The sequence below is a fragment of the Amphiprion ocellaris genome, chromosome 19, assembly GCF_022539595.1.
Source record: "Amphiprion ocellaris isolate individual 3 ecotype Okinawa chromosome 19, ASM2253959v1, whole genome shotgun sequence".
NCBI lineage: Eukaryota > Metazoa > Chordata > Actinopteri > Pomacentridae > Amphiprion > Amphiprion ocellaris.
In genome coordinates, this window is record NC_072784.1 from 7,976,653 (window position 1) to 7,995,905 (window position 19,253).

Sequence of the window (19,253 nt, forward strand, 5' to 3'; positions counted from 1 at the left end):
CTGTATACACACACACTGCAAAACTCGTCCTGCATAGTATGAGGGCCAATGGCAAAAGACAGAGATGGAGAGCAAAAAAGAAAGAAAAAAAAGATTGAAGGGCAGCAGCACTCAACCGGGCAATCCAGAATAAACATGAGGATCTCCTCCTCGTACTCTCTCCTGTTAACCCTCCTCCGTCTCATCAATGCTGACTGAAGGTCCCCAAGTAGCAAAGGGTTTATAAAACTGTGCCGAACCCTTCAGTTCTGCTCTAGCAGTGTGTGTGTGTGTGTGTGTGTGTGTGTGTGTGTGTGTGTCTGTGTCTGTGTGTGTGTGTGTGTGTGTGTGTGTGTGTGTAGCCTGTAAAGGGACAAGAGACTTTAACAATCCTTGACATGCTCCGCAGGAGAGGTTTCCAGACTGTTACCAAGGTTACAAGGAGCCTGTCCCACATGCTATCCTCTCTGCATCAGAAAGCCTGCGATTAGCATTACATTCCTCCTCCTCTTCATCACTAGTCTTCCCTCTTACACTCTTTTCACTTCTTCACTACCTGACATACCTCTCTTTCCCCATCTGTAAACCTATCGATCTATGTCCATCTCTCCTAACGTTAGACTCTCCCTCTTTTCCTGCTTCCCTTCATCTGCACATCCATCGACCCTTCATTCATCCATCTAGCTGTGTAAATCTTCTGCGGTTTATTTAAGGCCCTCCTTACTGTGAGCGACTAACGCCATTAGATGAATCACTCTGCTCGAGCAAAGAAGTGAATTAACACTCCCCAACAGGGCTGCACGTGCATGCACATGCACATGCGAACGCACCAACATCTACAGTAGCTCATAAACACACACACAATTCCTCATATACATACACACACAGTCACTCTCAAGACTGATCCATTGCTTAGCAACGCAACCATGGTCTTATTGTAATTCAAGGCTTGTTTGTAGCTTTTAGCTGCACTCTGTAATGACATGTTTAATGCAGAGAGGGTGGAGGTGGGGAGGGGGGCGGGGCTGAAGAAAAGAGTGGAGAAAGAGCAGGGGGCCTGAGGTAGGACAAGGAGGGAGTGTGCTACAAAGCCCTTCTCAGAGAGGAGGGAAGGGTGGGGAAGCAGGGAGACATTCAACTCAATGAAAAGAGCAAGAAACAGAGAGGCTGAACTGTGAGAGGACATAAAGAGCTCAGTGACACATGGAGCTGAGAAAGAAACAGAAACAAGGAGCGCGACCGAGAAATGCAGCCTCAGCACTGTAACTGAATGACCTTGACGTACAAGAATAGTGTGCACGATGGCAGGAGCTGCTATGCAGCACCGAGCAAGCAAAGTCTCCTTTCAACTAAACACACCCTACAACGTAATTAGCCATTTGTGGAAAAAGTTGTTTCTACCATTCAAATCACATCACATGCATAAACGCCTCAAAGTCAAACAGGGGCAGGGGGAACTATGACGGATGTGAAAGAAATGAATTCTCTATTATTCATGGAAACCAAAATGAGGAATCAGTTAGTTCATGTTACTGAGGGGATCTATGTTCCCTGCTGGACAATTCTGACAGGCGCCACAGTATGAAGTTGAAAGCAGAAGCAGGAGATAATACATATGAACAATGTTTCAAATGTGTTTGGTATATGTGATTTAAAGGAATAGATAGTAAAGTGGTTTTGTTTGAGGCACTTATCAATAGTTAGTGCTTTACCTACAGTAGATAATGGTCAGTATGTCCCCAACTGGAAGAGTCAAACCAGCACTTCAATGCAAAATAGCATCAGGGAGTTGTTTTGGTGGAACTTTTGCAGGATATCAAGCACTTGCTTTAAATCGAATAATTAACTGCAAGAAGACATGTAAGTTCCTGCTCAGAGACTGTTGTTTTCCGTAGATTAGGGAATTTTGAAAACAACAACATGCAGGTAGTGGAGAGGAGGCGAAAAGTCACACGAAATGTGTGGCAGAAACGGCAGGCTTATATCTCCAGCCCACATCTGGTGACTCAGACTACACAGCTGCAGACCAGCAACTTCCATATCTCAGAGGTAAAATTACTGTTTTTGTCAATGACGTCTGGTGGCTTTGAGAAGAACAGTACAAACGTTGTAGTTCCTTGTCAGAAAGAGATGTGTCACGCCAAGGTAAAGCGGTAATAACATACTATATATAATAAATATGATAAACTAGTACTGATTTTAACATGCAATCTTTTTTTTTTACATGACTAACACACTACCAGTCAAAAGTTTGGACACACCTTCTCATACAATGCTTTTTATTTATTTGTATTATTTTCTACATTGTAGATTAATACTGAAGATTAACACTTTTTTGTTTACAACATGATTCTATGTGTATTCTTTTGTAGTTTTGATGTCTTCAGTATTAATCTACAATGTAGAAAATTATCAAATAAAAGCCACTGAATGAGACACTGTGTTCAAACTGTTGACTGGTAGTGTACATTCTGCTGCGGACCCCACCCACAGCAGTTCATTGCTTACCTTACATATTGGTCCCCCTTTACACTTCTTCAAATATGGGGCATACCTACCACCATCTATTGCAGGTAATACCCCAACCATGGAAAAGTACCTCATATAACCCTATTTCAAAGAAACCAAACTATCTCTTTACTTTGACAGAAACTATATGGAAACTATACAATATACTGCGTAGTAAATTGTCTGGTCCGTTCAGTTAATTTTTGTATTTTAAACCTATATCCAGTAAAAATTACAACACACAAAATGTTTGCTTACACGATCATAATAGAAATGACTCAGCTTAAGTTGACTACCTCAGTTTAAGTACCTCTATCATGCCAGAAAACTAGATTAGTTAGGAGCAACAGCAATGAGGATGAAGAGTCTAAAGGGGAAGCAGAGAACCGGTGATGCACTGACTGGATCATTACCTTTAATAGCTGGTTGCAGCAGGGGTCTCTGTGTGTCTGAGGTTCCACTGATCTGTTTACTGGTGGTCCCACTGTCTCTCTGTCGGGCCACAGCTACAGCAATACCAACCGGAGGGTGTCGTACCTCTCCCTCGGCCTCCCGGCCGAATGAGCGAGCGCTGTCTGGCCGTTCCTGTTCCCTCTTCAGCTGAGGAGGAACCCTCAAAGCCCCCGAACCACCTGATGCAGCTGCGGCCCTTTCCCTGTCTCTCTCCCTCTCTCTTTCCCGCTCCCTTTCCTTTTCCCTCTCCCTCTCGGCTTCCATCCCAATGTTTGCCAGACCACCAAAGGACCCCCGGCTGTCTGCAATGTGCCTAGACGAACCAGGACCTTCAGCAGCAAAGTTTCCGCTGTATTTAATGAGGCTCTGCATGGCTGAAACCTCTGTGGAATCCAAACCTACTCCTCCACTGCGCTCTCCAGCGCCGGACCCTCCCACCAGTGAGCCCCCGGGTCGGTAGAGGGCTGATGGGTCAAGGTAGCGTCTCTGACCTCCTTCCTCGCTTGTACGGCCATGAGAGGAGTGTGTCTGGGGGGAATGGCTGTGGGAGGATTGTGAGTTGCTGTTGGGTCGATGGGATGTGTGAGGGGAATGGGGTATTTGGGTGTGTGTCGGCGGGCCGTGGGGAGAGGAAATTGTGTGTCCGTGTTGGGCTGCGAGAGCAGCCATGTGACTTGTGGCATAGTTGGCCAATGGGCTGATGGTATTCCACTTGGGCTCTGCCCCCGTCCGCTCTATGCCCAATCGGATTGAGTGTTTAGAAACATCCCTAGTTTCTGGGCTGAACCTCGATTGATTGGAAGAGAAGGGTGTTTCCTGGCCTCTTTTACCAAATGAACCGTTAGAACAAATGACTGACCCTTCTTCTCTCTGATTGCTTAAATCGCTTGACTGGGAGAGTCGAGGATGCTCCATGAGGCTTTTCTCATGAAACCTGTAGCTCTCCCTCTCCCTGTCTCTGTCCTTCTCCCGTTCATGCTCTCTGTCTCTTTCACGCTCTCGTTCTTTGTCTCTGTGTTTGTCACTGTGTTTGTTATCGCGGGCCTGTGATGCGATCTGGATAGGCCCTGCCCGTTCGTCGTAAATCTCCACAGAAGGCACATATGTAGGTGCACTGACTCGCTGTTCTCTGATAGTCTCTCTGGGTGTGGAAAGGAAGGGTGGCCCGGCAGCGGAGGGCTGGAGAGCAGGAGGGAGGACGTAGGAGATGTGGAGGGTCCCAGCTGATGTGGCCACAGAATCGTTCCTCCTTTGTCTGTCCGAGTGAGCGTTTGAGTTGTTGGAGTTAGTGTTAGAGCTGTGGTTGTGGTGAGGACGAGAGCTGCCCTCCTCATCCTGACCCCCTCTGTCTGTTTCTGGTCCGTGAAACCTCCCTGCACCTCCGCCCCCACCAGGAGGGAAGGAGGACTGTGGAGATGATAGTCTGGATCTGTGCTCCACTGTGGAAGGCTGGGAGTGTGACTTTTGCTGGTGAGGATGGAAGGACCAACCATCTCTGTCTCTGTTTGTGTCCCGGTCCTTTTCTTTCTCTCGTTCCCGATCTCTGCCCGGCCTACGGTCGTCCTCGCCCCTCCCGTCCTGCGTCAAGTCCACGACACTGTGCGGACGCTGCTCCTCTCTGGACCGCTCTCTCTCCCCGTCCCTCTCTCTGTCCCGCTCCCCTCGATAAGACCTGTCCCTCCCCCCGTCCCGGGACGTCCTCTGAGGGGGCGTGGAGCTGGACGGGACGGTCAGGGAAGCCGATGCAGGATGGAGAGTCGACTGGCTCAAGGAGGATGGCAGGTAATATCCCTCTGAGACAAACAAGACACAACACAAACAACCCACTGCATGAGCACAGCCTGTTGAAACAGATGAAGATCCAGAGCATAACAGCACACCGCAGAAAACAGGCAGAGGTGAGCATGATAAATATTTATATGTCAACAGCGACACAGACCTACTGCAGATCTGCAACAGCCACATCCCAGAAGAGATGAAGTACTATATATTACAGAAATAATATTTAAAAAAAAGAATCAAGACTGAAATGTTGGCCTGAACGTTGCACTTCTTCTTGCAGGTTTGGCCGAGTTCCACAACTAACTGCAAGTCTTCGCGCTACAATTGAGAGGCCTATCACAAAACCTAATGCTAGTGATGCATCAAACTAAATCCAGCCATTTGTTTCCATGAGTGTTGTCGGTGACAGCCACTGACCTTTATGACAGTCGTAGAGAGGGTGCTGGGGAAGCGAGGGAGGCTCCAGGTGCCCCAAGGAAAGGTAAGGGCTGGAGTACAGACTGCTCGGGAGAGGAGGATAACCTGACAGCACACAAAAAAAAATGCAGTTAATAGAAATGTCATTAAAAACAAACAAACAAGCAAATCACAGACGCTAAAGTTATGCTAGTCCCTCATGTAAATATCATTGCTGCCTTCTTAGTTAGCACTTAGATATGATGGTGCAATGACTCTGCAAAATCTGCAAAAATTTTGATAATAAATTCACAGTTTCAGAAAAATTTTAGGCAAAAATATTAAACATTTTCTTCACTTCCTGAATGTGAGAATTTGCTTTCACTGAATGTCTGGATTTTGGACAGTTGGTTTGATCTTTCCCATTTTAGAGGCCAAAAAAAAATATATTACACGATCATCAGATTCATCGAAAATTAAGTTGCAATGTCATTATGTAAATGGACTGAATGCAAACTGCCATGAAAATAAATGACAGAAACGCAAAGTCGGGTTGCATGAACAAACTACAAGTGTGCTCTCTTCCTGGCTCATAAACAGCCTATTATATGCTAGGAGTGACACACAGTCATTCTAATTAAATTTTATTTTATTTATATAGTGCAGATTCAGAACATATGTCATCTCACAGCGCTTAGCACAGTAAGGTACAGTCATTTAATGAAAGATTCATTTTTCAGTCTTTGTTCAAACTGTTAAAGAGGTTGGTTTAACTTTGCTATTTGGGAAGCAACAGTTTGTGGTGCTGAAAACTGCATTGTGTTGTACTGAGAGGTGTTTTAGATGTTTATACAACTCCATTCACATCAGTGGAGGTAGACTATGGCTGCAACTGCCTGTTGTTTTCATTTTCTACTACTCCGACAATGTTATTCTAAATCGATGACTTATCTTCTAGTCCGAATGCATGAAAGTAGTGATCCCAGAGTCCATGGTGAAAACACTGAGACGCTAGAACTAAACTTTATAACTGACATACAGCTGTAAAGACCATGTATGGAAGTCTTGAGCTTCCAGTCATGTAGCTCTGATTTTTCTGTGATGGAATCTTTGAAACCCATGTGCTTTTGTCACCAAAAAAAAACAATCATGTAGTTTGGTTCTTTCACAGATTGATTATAGGTCTTCTGGAAATATGATAAAGTCTGCTGGATCAAAAACATGCACAGAGAATTGCTAATATTTGGTTAAATGCCCTTTTCTAATATGCATTGATTTCAATAATCCCATCATTGGAAACTCAAGACCGCCATGGTCTTTTCAAGTGTATGTAAACGTGTTCTTGATTTTTTTTCCGCATTGCTTCTTAATTCAAGGATCAATTAACACTCCAAACAACATGAGATTTAAGCACACTGTAAGCTTCGTACACTGACCCAATTTTTGTGATACAATAGTTACAGCTGACCCCATGTCACCTGCAATGAATGGTTTTATCCATGGGTCAGCCTTGGGTGTTGGGCAAGAGTCTGCCTGACAGCCAGCTGCTGCTCTTGCTCTTAAAAAACAGATCTTAATATAGACAAAAGCTTGTAGCAGGAATTCTCTGCTAGCATCGAGCAGGCTCCAACCCTGACACTGGCTGGTATCCCCACGTTAGGCCTCACAAGGGCGTGATGTTCCCCTTTCCCACTCTCCAGCCCCTCCAAGAAGTGTTCAAGATGCCGCTGCCATTCCAGCACAAAGAACCAGGCAGCCGAGCCCAAGTTTAAATCAGTCTCATCTCTGTTCTGAGTGGCAGAAATGGAGAAGCCAAGTGAGGCGGGTGGTGGGGATGTCAGCAGCGAGAGGAGAGCGAAATATGAGAGGAATGACAGGACGAGAGTAAAGGCATACAGATTCTTGCAAAGCCGCTTTTAACCGCAGCTAACAGCTCACCTGAATCTCTAACAGCTTTGATAAGGGGTCCCTGTGCAGGCATATCCAAAGTCTTGCCAGGAAACGTCTTTAGTAATTTTAGCTGGTATTAAAGCCAACCACCAAGTATCTCTCTAAGGCCATAATGGATTTTATTCGTACCCGAACAAGTCCAGTCTACTGCTTTCTTAGCCAACGGAGTAGGGAGATTCATGTCTTCTAGCTGCAGCTTCACCTACAGCTAAACTGTCAAAGTCCATCCATCCTTTATCTCTCCTTCTTGTTTTCAAGTTACAACCTTCATAAAACCAAACCCTGTTTTTAATACAATATGTGGTTGGCATTTTTCCAGTGACAGTCACTCAGGGTGTTTATAGTATGTTATTACAACTCTACATGATAGTTTTCACGGTTACTGGTGGAGTCTGCCACACCTGTACAGGTGGTTCCTGTAGAACAAGACATTTATGTACTTCAGACTTGTAGAACAGTTCAGTAGAGTTCAATTCCAATTTGGACTTCCAGCAAGGAGTGGAGGAAATTTCCGATTCGGACGTGGACGAACCTGAATCAATTCACAAACATCCAAATTTCGATTATTTAAATCTGTTAATTAAAGTAATACACAAGGTTCTAAATAATACGGAACTAAGAAGCCTGGCTCTCGTCATCTCCAGGACAGTTTGGGATGCGCACCTGGAGCGGACACGCTGACACGTGCACAGAGAAAAACAAACCTGGCTGACCGCCACCCCCTCACCATGAGATTCAAACAGCTTCTTCTAATTTAAAAACAGACGTGTGGAAACACTTCGGCTTCTACAACGTCGACGGCGAAAGCGAACTGGACACGAGCCACGTTATATTTAAGGCTGCGTCGTGCTAAAATAAAATACTTTGGCAACACAACAAACATGAGAAGCCATGTAACTCGATTCCACCCGACGGAGGAGTCGGGGAGACGGCAGGCTGTTGTTGCTGCGGCTACTAGTGGTGCTACCAACCAGAGAACAATCCAGGAAGCAGTTAGAAAGCTGCCACCCTCATCGGAAAAGGTGTAGCAAATTACAGAAAGAAATGTGTGTTGTGAAAAAGTGCATCAATATACAGAAATTAAAGATGCATATATAATCGTTCTAGAATCAAATCGTAGCCACTGAATCGGAATCGTTGAATCGTGAGGTGCCCTAAGATTCCCACCCCTACTCCTTAAAAAAAAAAAAAAAAAAAGCTAATTATGACAAAACATCTATTGTGCTGGGATGCTCTTGTCTTGCTTAATATAAATAAAAATAAAATTTAAGTCAAGTGCACCCCTTTCCTTTACAGCAGCGCGCTTTTACCCTTCTCTAAAAGCCCCAACATTCACCAAGCATCGGATTGTTAATAGTCTAACATTAAGCTTGTGAGACAGGTCATTTTACCAGCCTGTTGATGTGTTGTTGCAACAGTAAACCTGATCAGTATGAAAAGAATTGCAGGTTAAAATGTTTGACATATGAGGAGCCAATCATAGGAAGCATCCATCTGTGGGTTTATGACTTAAGGCCTCAGTCAGGTTTTTATTTTTATGTATGTCCAAAAAGTATTTGAGTAATTGTGTTAAGTGTGATCTTCATATTAACTAAAATAAGCATAACTATGATTAGGGGTCGACCAATTATCAGCTTCGATGTTCAGCATTTTTTTCAATTATTGGTTTGTTTGATTTTTAACTCATGCCCAATAAAATAAACTATTTTATAAACACTTTGGTTCCAACGTAGCCGGTTGCTCTGGTTACACATCACTGATTATAACCTATCAACAATGAAGATCAAAACTTTTCTTTAAATTAAACACATGTAAAACAAATGTTATTTTAATTTAGGATTTTTGCTTTTACTGCAAACATATATTGATGAAAAATGTCAGTCATCAATCTCCTTGTTTACTAATAATTGCCCCCAGAATAAAGAACCATATCGGTCAACCCCTAAATATTATTGTTTGTCACAGTACATTAGTTTAACTTACAGCTAGTTAGGTTTTATCTGATGTCAAAAACAAAAGAAATGCCTACTGACACCACTGAATCTTACCAACATAAACATCAGTTGTATTTAATCCATACAGGAACTGATTTATGGTGTTTTTTTTATTGTTCTCGGCTCTGAGCAGGTGTCAGGGAACCAGCAGAGACTCTTGAAATCTGCTGATCAAACTTTGACCTAAAATCAAAGCTTCAATAACATGTCAGCGCTGCCCCCTTGAACAATCCTTGAATTGAAAAAACTCAGCTCAAGGCAAAATCTAAAAAAAAAAAAAAAAAAAACAAAACCTAATCACACACACAATCTAATTTACTGTGTTTGGAAGACGCTGAAAAGGATGTGTGTCACACAGGAGATGTAATCAGTTTTAAAGTGATTCCTAAATGGAATGCATTTGTCCTTCTCCCTTTACCTTGTCGAAAAGCACTGTGGGATCCGTTTCCTCCTATCTGACCTTCTAGTCCAATGAGATTTGATAGAGAGTCACAAAGGACACAAGGGAATGAGGAGGGAACCCGCAATCAATCACTTACTCAATAGGCTTCAAGAAAAGCAAAGAGACATGAAAGACAGACGAAACGCTGTGTGTCTGAAACTGTCTGAACAAGAGAGAGATGTGGAAGAAATGTGGGGCAAGAGAGCTAAAGAGAGGCGGACAGAGACGAAGTGCATATTGGTAAGAAAACTTAAAAAAAAAAAAAAAAAAAAAAACAAGCAACAAAAGACAGATTACAGGAAAAGATGACAGGAAAAAGTAAGGGGCTGGTCAAGGACAGAAGAGGTGATACGCATTCAGGAGCAGAGCTAACAGCTACATGAGACAGAAATGGAACAGGATCCCAGAGTTGTAACCAATGAGGAACAGAAGAGGAACAAGCCTCCTGGGCATTTCACATGAGAGGACGGTGAGAAATACCATGAAAAGATGATACCACTTGTGATCCTGAATAATGAAATGAAACGAAGACAAAAGAGGAGAGAGAGACAAAACACATATGCTAGCTGAGGTGGTTTACCTTCGTGAGCGTGCGATGCCCAGAGCTGAGCCATCTGCAGACCGCTGGGATTGGCCGATCTGTACGCCGGGTCGGAGGTCAGGGGGGAGGAGGCGGGGTAACCTGACAGGAAGGGACTGGAGCCTGCTGGGAAGGCATCGCCTAGGAAAAACAACAAAGTATGTCAGTCAGCCTCGAAACCGCAACAACACAGTAACCACAAGACAACATAGAGTGATTTTTATAGCGTACGTGGTGCATTTTTTTTTTGGGTGTGGGAGCTCAATCAATATGTGCTGATGTATCTTGTGCTGAAGCAGCCCGCTGTAACCACATTGTTACCAAACAGCATTGCACTTCATTTCAAAGATACAGACCACAGACAGACTCAAAAGGAAAGGACAGTTAATGTAGCCCCTGACTGAAAACCACAATTGTCACAACAGGGATGGAACCATGAGGAGACTTTCTCTGATGGGAATAAATGATTCAATGGGGCATGGAACTGCCTCTGTCATATCTAATCAAATTGGTACAATGAGGTCCAGTCCCAATCAACATCCTAAGGCGCAAACTCTCAGAAATTTAACCCTTCCTGTGACATTACCAATCTTACAAACTATTGAAAGTCAGGACAGCTATGAACGTCTGTATATCTGGTGTAAAAGTATGACTGAACATAAGAACAAGTGTACAAATGTGCAGTAAATGAGTAAGCGAGCAGCCAGATGCTGGTACTGACAGATAAACTTCCTAGCAACTGCATTCCCTGCAGCATCCATATTTGGTTTGTGTACATTTTGCGGGGGGGCAGGACAACCACATTTACACGCCACCAATTTTAGTACGAACTATCAGCAAGTTCCTCAGGGAGTTCTACAGATATGGAGACTTGGTGAAAGGGTAATGGCATACAATAGTCCACATCAAAGCCCTCCTGCACTTTAAATTTGACAGGGGGATTACTCTGAGTCATCACGCACTTATCAGAAACGCAAATCATCAGATGAGTCACTGCTAGGGATGTTAATGATTCTAAGTTTATTGATTAATTGCCGTTAATATTTAACCAAAAACAAAGCCTGGCATGTCAGTAAATGTATTGTAGATTAGCTGTAGTGCCTGGTTGTTCCACCAGGTGGAGCCTCTTGCTGTGTATTGAGATGGTAGTAACAGAAGAGGTGGCTTAAACAATGTGCAGGACCATGTTGGCAAGCAGAGAGCCTTGTAGGGGTTAGGAACGGGCACCATGACTAAGACTTCTGTGGCATTTAATAGCTTCTGGCCAAAGGTCCCATAGTTTTCAGTCTAGGAGGGAACTGTCCGAATAATTAAACATTACTTTGCAGCAATAGTCTTTTGACCATGGCTGAAAATAGCATTATTAGTAAATGGAAAAATATCCACTATATTTGATATGAGTTTTCGATATTTCACTTAATGATTGATATTGCCATCAACTATTGTTTTAGAACAGGGGTGTCAAACATGCGGCCAGCGGGCCAAACATGGCCCGCCAGAGGATCCAATCCGTCCGACAGGACGACTTTGTCAAGTGTGAAAAGACATTAACTGCAATTTGTAAATTAAGTAAAACTATAAATTTAAAATAATTTCTACACTATGACAAGTTGTTTTGATCATAAAGTAAAATATTAGATTGTTCATTGTTCTTTTGTCATTTTGTGTCTAATTTTTGTAATATACTGTGTTGTTCTGGTTGCTTTTTGCCTTTTTTGTCTGACTTTTGACATTTGTCTCATTTTTTTGTCGTTTTCTGTTTCCTTTTTGTCTCGCTTGTGGTTTTTTTTCTTATTTTTGTCATTTTGTGTTTTGCTTTATTCATCTTTTATGCATCGTTTTTTTGTCTCGCTCGTGTTGTTTGTCCATTTTTTGTTGCTTTGTAATTTTTGTCAAATTTTTTGTTTTTTTGTTTTGTGTCATTTGTCTCATTTTTTGTCATTTTGTCTCATTTTTGTAATATTTTGTCCTGTTTTTCTTGTTTTTTGTCTTTTATGGTGTGACTTTTGATGTTCGTCTTATGTTATTGTTTTATTTCTCATTTTTGTCGTTTTTTGTCTCATTTGTGTCATTCATGTAATTTTTGTCTTGTTTTTGTCATTCGTCCATTGTTTTTTGTCATTTTGTTTCTTGCTTTTGTCATCTTGTGTCTCAGTTTTGTAATATTCTGTAAGATAATTCCTTAAATGTGAACTTTTTATCACTAAAACACAGGGAAAAATTTGGAGTTGTGGTTATTTTTTTTTACAGATTATGTTATGATTTTACTGGTTTGGCCCACTTGAGATCAAATTGGGCTGAATGTGGCCCCTGAACTAAGATGAGTTTTACACGCCTGCTTAAGACAGTTCAAATTTGCACTTCTCGTCATTGTATTTTGACATTACATGTGGTGCCCACTTTTACAGACTTTCACGACCTTCTAAAGTAATTGGCAAATTGCAAATTACTCTCACACATAAATCACTGATGTATGTTTTGTGTGCACAGCAATCCAAATGCTATTCAGTATATAAAGACAGAATAAATCTGAGGGCACGATCCAAACAATGCACCATTTATTCCCAATCTGTGCTTCAAAACCACGAACAATTAATCACTTATCAAGATGGTTGAAGAATATTGTTCAGATTATTACTGTACGGTCCAATAGACTGATTATAGAAGCAAAGAGGAGGAACACGAGAGGATTGTTAGCTTTTGTGGCAAAAGTACCTGCTGGATAACCTGTAAAAGTTCAAAAGTTTAATTTAAAGTATGTTTAAGTCAAACACCTCACAACCATCATGGTAACATTGACAGAGTGGCTCCTCATAAAACATTTCACATCAACATATGGTTATCGATTGCTTGATTGCTTTTGTTAGAGAAATTTTTATCAGAGTAGTTTTTATTAGACTCCACCCTCTTTATGTGTGTAATCTGTCCATTAGCAGACTTTGAACCTTTGAACCATCACTGCCTCTTACAATCACTAACCTCCTAAGAGCTAGAAAAGGTTTCATGTCTAGCTGAGGTCCACAGCCCCCCTCCTGGCCCATTACTGAACGCACTGCATAGCCATTACTCTGATAAAATTAAACATGTGTGTAGCAGAAAGAGTGCTGTCTGTATATGGGTACACAGGGAAGGGAATGATTGTGTGTGTGTCTGTGTACATGTGTGTTTCTCTATCAGTCCTGTGGGAATCTAAGAGACATGCTGTGCTTGTGGAGTTTCCCCTGCATCTAAATCAGTATATTAAAACTGCAGCCCGTTAGCGCCTACACACACACACCATTTTAAATCAATACCAAACGTAGCTTTCCAATTAATCAGAAGTGTGTACACATCTACACACACAGTAGTAATGCACTGTGCCTTTTCTCTCTGCTCTACTGTGTAGGTGGAACCTTCCACACACAGTCCTATTAGACACAGGTTTATTAAAGTCTCTTCATGTTTGTATGCATGTGTGTGGGTGTGTGTTTGTGCTGCATGTGTGTCCTGAGGGTGATGTGTGTGTGTTTAGTGATTGAACTGCATTGCTGTGTGATGGCAGACACGTGCACACAGTTCTAAAAATACAAAAACACACACACAAACCTGCATTTATGAATACGAGAGTACACCACACCCACCCACATGCATTAACTCTGCTGGAAAACACACCGAAGAGCAGCACAGTGATGAAGTTTTACCTCATCACGTAACTTACTGTGAAGTCATGTAGTGCCCCCAATAGAGACATGGCAATAATAAATATAGCAAGAACCAATTTGCAGGTTTGCACTCAGTAGGAGGAAGCAGCTTGATTGCTCAAAATTCAAGCTGCAAGCAGCAAAATCAGGTTTCAAGCTTAACAAAGCCAAGCTAAGTTCCTTAAACTAAATTATTTCTGTATAAAGAAGGAAGGAATGAGACCACTGTCACTCATTAAAAAAAGATGTTTCTGAATGTACTTGTTAGCTCATTGATTAATCTTCTTCAGTGCTGCCTTTTAGAATTGGCAACATTAAATACTTCGGAGTTAATGACCTAAAATGGTTTTCTAAGGCAAAAAAAGAGGGATGCAATTGAGAGTGTTATAATGAAAAAGACAATTTTTCCCTTTTTCAGTTGGAACTCATCCAGGCCAAGTGCTATATTTGATTATTATTTTATTATTTTTCATTTTTTATTCTACATCCACACTAATATGTATTTGTTTCAAAACAGCATTTAAAAAGGAAAGCAATCTCTGCCCACATGAGTGTTCTAGCTGCATCTCAGAAATATTCCCATGCATACTAACACGTCTGAAAAGTCATTTTCCATTAATGTACAATGGAAAAGAAGCACAGCAATAGTGCAAAGTGATTTCCTTGATTTTACAACATTTTTGCTAGCACTGACAACAAGGCTGTCTTGTCTTCTGGTCACATGATAATTGTGAGAATCAGGGGACAATTGTACTGACAGTATGGCCGACTCAAAATGTCGGTGCCTGTGAGACTGTCTCCAAAAGTCTCAGTTTCGTTCAAATGGTCAAGGAGTTACGGTCCATTTCTGAGAAAACTGTGATCAATGGCAGTCATGTTGTCTTTACAGATCTTGCCGATTCATAGTTAAATTGTGTAGCTCCATCCAACGATGCTGTATACTGAATTTGTTGTCAATACAGTCCAAAAACAAGCCCATTTTTGGAAATGAGATATGCAACACTGCTGCTTCATTAGTCTGTTTAATTGACGGTATTAAGTCATTCAAGGATAGGTTACTTTTACTAAAATGTTACTCACGGCTTCATTCAGACACACCCAACACAATGACAGAGAGAAGCACCGACTTGACTCGACAATGGTCAGAAATGTGAGTTTAGACAGTACACAACTGATGTACAATGTATAATAATGCGCTACTAAGCAAAACACTAAATCTAAAAAAACAGCAGAGTGTGCAAATAACTAACAGCCTAGTTTCCTTAAACACTGAAAATTCTGTCCATTTGTGATTATGAGTTTACCGACAGCAACCCTAAAATAAACCTAAAATTTATTTTTACTCGATTATCTGTGGGTATCATTTGTCAAGTTAAGATTCATGTGGTTATGGGAATCATTCATGCACTCAATAATGCCATTACTGCAAATATCCTGCTGGGAGACTGTGAAATAATGCTCATGATAAAAAAAAATAACAAGTAAAGAGATCAGACTTTCACCAACAGTAAAATGAAAATATTCCGACAGTTGTGATGGAGCTCAGGACTCAACCTGAGGATGGCCGCTATGGAACAAAAGATTTAACTGGAACTGATAAAATGAGACTCCAGAGACACTAATATGAATCCAACTGCTGTCTGATGCTGCAGGTATTTTATAATCTCAGAAGAAAGATTCGTACAAACAGCTGAAAACAACAAACTTAATTTCAGTTCCAGTTAACATAGTGACTCAGATCAATTACCTGCTCCAGATTCGATGTTTATCACAGTCAAATTTTATTTTTATACACATTCCAGTTTGTAATAAATGGTCATTAACACAAAACTCAACTTACATAAAAGATGTTTTGCGATATTGGCAACAACTATGTATTTTCCTCATTCTAGTTCAAAGCAATTTGACACAACACTCCATTCTCTGCTTTTATCTACTATATTCTGCCTCAATATCGCCGTCCAACAAAACCTGTCCAGATTGAGTGACTTTCAGGTAAAGTGAATGCTCTCAGAGTAGTGTTTTGTCAACTTTGTCGGACATACTATAGACAAGCAACTGGTGTTTACAAAATAACATTGTTTACATGTTTAGCCAACAAGTCTTGTATCACCATGTCGTCAACAGCAGTGAAATGGACCAAGTAGTTTTCACTCTACATTTGCAGACACTTGTTTGAGGAGAGTCAGTGCAAACTTCAATAACAAATATGCAGAATTTCCTGTGACTGATGATGTGCACCAGCAGAATTAGCATTACCTCTGATACCGTGTAATGGAACCAAACAGTGACATTGTTATCTGTCCAATAGCATTTCAGACAATAACGATGGATCACATGCAAGCATTGTTTCCTGTGAATCCCACTGCATTTAGGGCAACTTGATTCCAGAGTGAGAACCTCTGCTAGAGAGACTATATAGTGAGGTAATTACAGGGTGTAAAGAAGATTAATTTCTTTAAAATGCCACAGCAAATAGAATCACCATATTTAAGAACTATGTGCTGTGCTGGAAACATCAAAATCATTCTCTTACAGATAGAGAATGTACAAACTGTTTAAGAGCTTACCTGTTTAAAGTATATTAAATTGTAAAGTTAAGGCTGCTTTGTGTAATAGTTGTGTATCATTACAGGACAATCCAAGGACAAGCGATATTTGCATGGCCTGCCTTAGCTCCACTCACACACAAATTCTTTGCACAATTTTGGACTAGCTGGGAGTTAGAAGGACTTAAGTACTCCCTAGATGGCAACAGCTGGAGCTACCACACTAAACTTCAGAACCTCTGTTCAGATATGGGCGACACCATCACCAATAAATGCTCACACATCTTTAAATACAGTCAATAAGCAGCCTTTAAGAGCAAACCTTTGAGCATGTTCAAACTGCAGGGACCACCCTGTAGAACCTATTTCAGTGGAGAAAAAGTCCTTTCTCCAGAGTAGGTACTTTTGAAAAACCACGATGCGAGTCCAAATGCTGACTGGGTTCAACTTGGAGAGGAAAAAAACAAGCTCTGTCTCTCCTCTCTCAGCGGTCTCATTGAATAGCAGTCTTCTCCACTGGTACATCACCATCAAAGATTTAAAATTTACCACATAAAGAACAAAGTTTACGTACATTTGTAAAGACCTTGTACATCATGGCAGTCTTAAAAGTTTACAATAACTCCTACAACTAATTTTCTATTATTTGTCACAGAAAAAATTGCACATTTTTGTTATTTAACAGATTTATTTTGTCTCCTGGAAATAGGACAAATATCTGCTGGGTCGAAAATATACATACAACAACGTGAATGATCAGTTTTGGTGATTATAATGCTCATTAAATTGTGAGTGATTACGATAGACTACAGCTGCTGAATACTCTGAGCCCAGACTAACTTCATCACTGGTAGCACTGGCACAACCAGCTTTCTCACTTGGTCACACTTCCCATCTTGGCACAGGCAGAAAACTTATCAATAGACAGTAGAATATACTGGTGTTCCCTGAACGCTTCACAGTGCGTTCTGTGGGAGATGCTGCTAGGTGGCTGTGGTGCACTCTGACAGGTGTGTGAGCAAAAATTACTCTGAAAAGGATTTAAATAAGGTGTTGTAAAGTCAGATTTGTCCGGAGCATAATAGAGTGATTTCATCTACGTGTTGTTTTTGATGAGCTGAATTTTTCACAGGTGGAGCGCATTTTTAAATTTTATTACTGCAGACAGCTGTGTTCATGTAATGGTCGGAGGCCAAACGCATGATTTTATTGCTGTTTATTTTTTATTGATTTACTGTATATTTTACTTCTCTGTCCGTTTTAAGTTACTGTGTTGTTTTTAAGTTAATCTCTTGTCTTTCACTGTGAAGCACTTTGCTCACCCTTTGGGCTGTTGTAAAGGGCTATATAAATAAACTCTGACTGACTGATAAATTAACCTAGAGTTACGGTTTAAGACTGGTCTTCCCAAAGTCCTGAGTTAAACCCCATCGAGAATGTGTAGACTGTTAAACTGCACCAATTCTGTCAATAGGAGCGGTCAAAGATGCAACCTGAAGCTTACCAGAAGCTTGGATATCAAAAGCACTTAATTGCAGTGAAAGTGGCCAAAAGACATTTAACCAAATTGTGTACGGATAGTTTTGACCCAACAGACTTTCTCATATTGTCAGAAGACCTGTACAAATGGACAGTCATGCATGCTGGTATGAAAGAACCAGCATGCATGATTGTTCAATCATTCCATCATAAAAAAATAAGACTTGTAGGAATCACTGGAAAGTCAAGACTGCAATGATATACATGGTGTTTATAAGTGTATGTAAACTTTTGTTCACAACTTTATAGTAACATAACAAACCTTTGCTGTTCTATTTGCTACATGCTCATAGAACCGGAGCTACACCCAGTAACTATTTGTTGTTGTTTTGGCGCGCTTTGCTGCTTGCAGTGAAAACGTTGGCTCCCATGCGTTCCTGCAAATGTCTGTGCCACCTGCTGTGCACTACCTTATGGTTTCACTGCCACCTTTCAATGCTCCACCTGAGTCCAAGTGTTTTGGGCTAAGTGCCAGAGAAACTGTTCGAACATATTATTCTTTTGCTAACTATTAACTGGTGTGTGAGAGGAACATACCATAGAAGTACCCCGTTAACAAACAAACACACACACACACAGAAAATATATACAACCACCACCTGTCAAGGGTGATCGAGTCCTGTTAGGATGTCAGCAGCTTCCCTTTCTTCAGGCCAAACACCAAGGTTTCTCTAACTGCACACACACACAGAAATGTCAGGAGGCACAGATGCCTTGCTAGAGCATAAATCAATTTCAGCTTCACAGCCGCCTACAGGCCTTTTATTCCATGTGTGCAGAGTGTATGTACACGTGCACACACATGCACACATGTACGCACACATGGTCTACAGTTTGGCTTTGTGCTAGTGACCAGGAAAAAAAATACAATCCCAAATTCCCTTTTCTATTCCTGAACAGTCTAAAGGAAGAAAAAGAGGGAGGGTAGAACGATGCAAAACAATTGCACTTCTTGTTCCAGAAACAACATCCAAATGGTAGCTGAGAGGGAAATGTTTCTTTAAATGTTTTGAAATTACTCTTTCATTACCTCCCTCGCTCTCTCTGTATTTTTCAGCCCTTTCCTTCCTTCCTCTCTCTCCCTTCACAACTCCATCCCACCCCCCTCGCCACACACACACACACACACACACACACACACACACACACACACGTATGCACACACACGTATGCACACACTGCGCTTGGCTCCCGGTTCACAAGACAGTTAGTTTGCCATATTGGGATAAGCGAGTTGCCAAGAAACACGCTCTCTGACTCTCAACACGTTCTGAGTCTCCATTTTCAGATCCTCATAAGAAAATGTATCTCAATATCAGAGAAGACAAGGCCTGTTGGAGATCAATTCTGATAGAGATACTATTGCAAATCTGACACACATGCACCCGCACACACACAAAC

General features: G+C 41.4%; 1 protein-coding gene across 2 annotated transcripts in view; it reads right to left on the reverse strand.

The window, feature by feature from the left end:
- tnrc18 (trinucleotide repeat containing 18) overlaps positions 1 to 19,253 on the reverse strand; it is a 60,997-nt gene that overhangs the window by 30,399 nt on the left and 11,345 nt on the right. For both annotated transcript variants that reach the window (XM_023294533.3, XM_023294534.3), the window contains exons 3-5: positions 10,085 to 10,225; positions 5,140 to 5,244; positions 2,901 to 4,733 (exon numbers count right to left, since the gene is read on the reverse strand). In XM_023294533.3, coding sequence (XP_023150301.2) covers positions 2,901 to 4,733; positions 5,140 to 5,244; positions 10,085 to 10,225 — 2,079 coding nt within the window. The remainder of the gene's footprint in view (positions 1 to 2,900; positions 4,734 to 5,139; positions 5,245 to 10,084; positions 10,226 to 19,253) is intronic.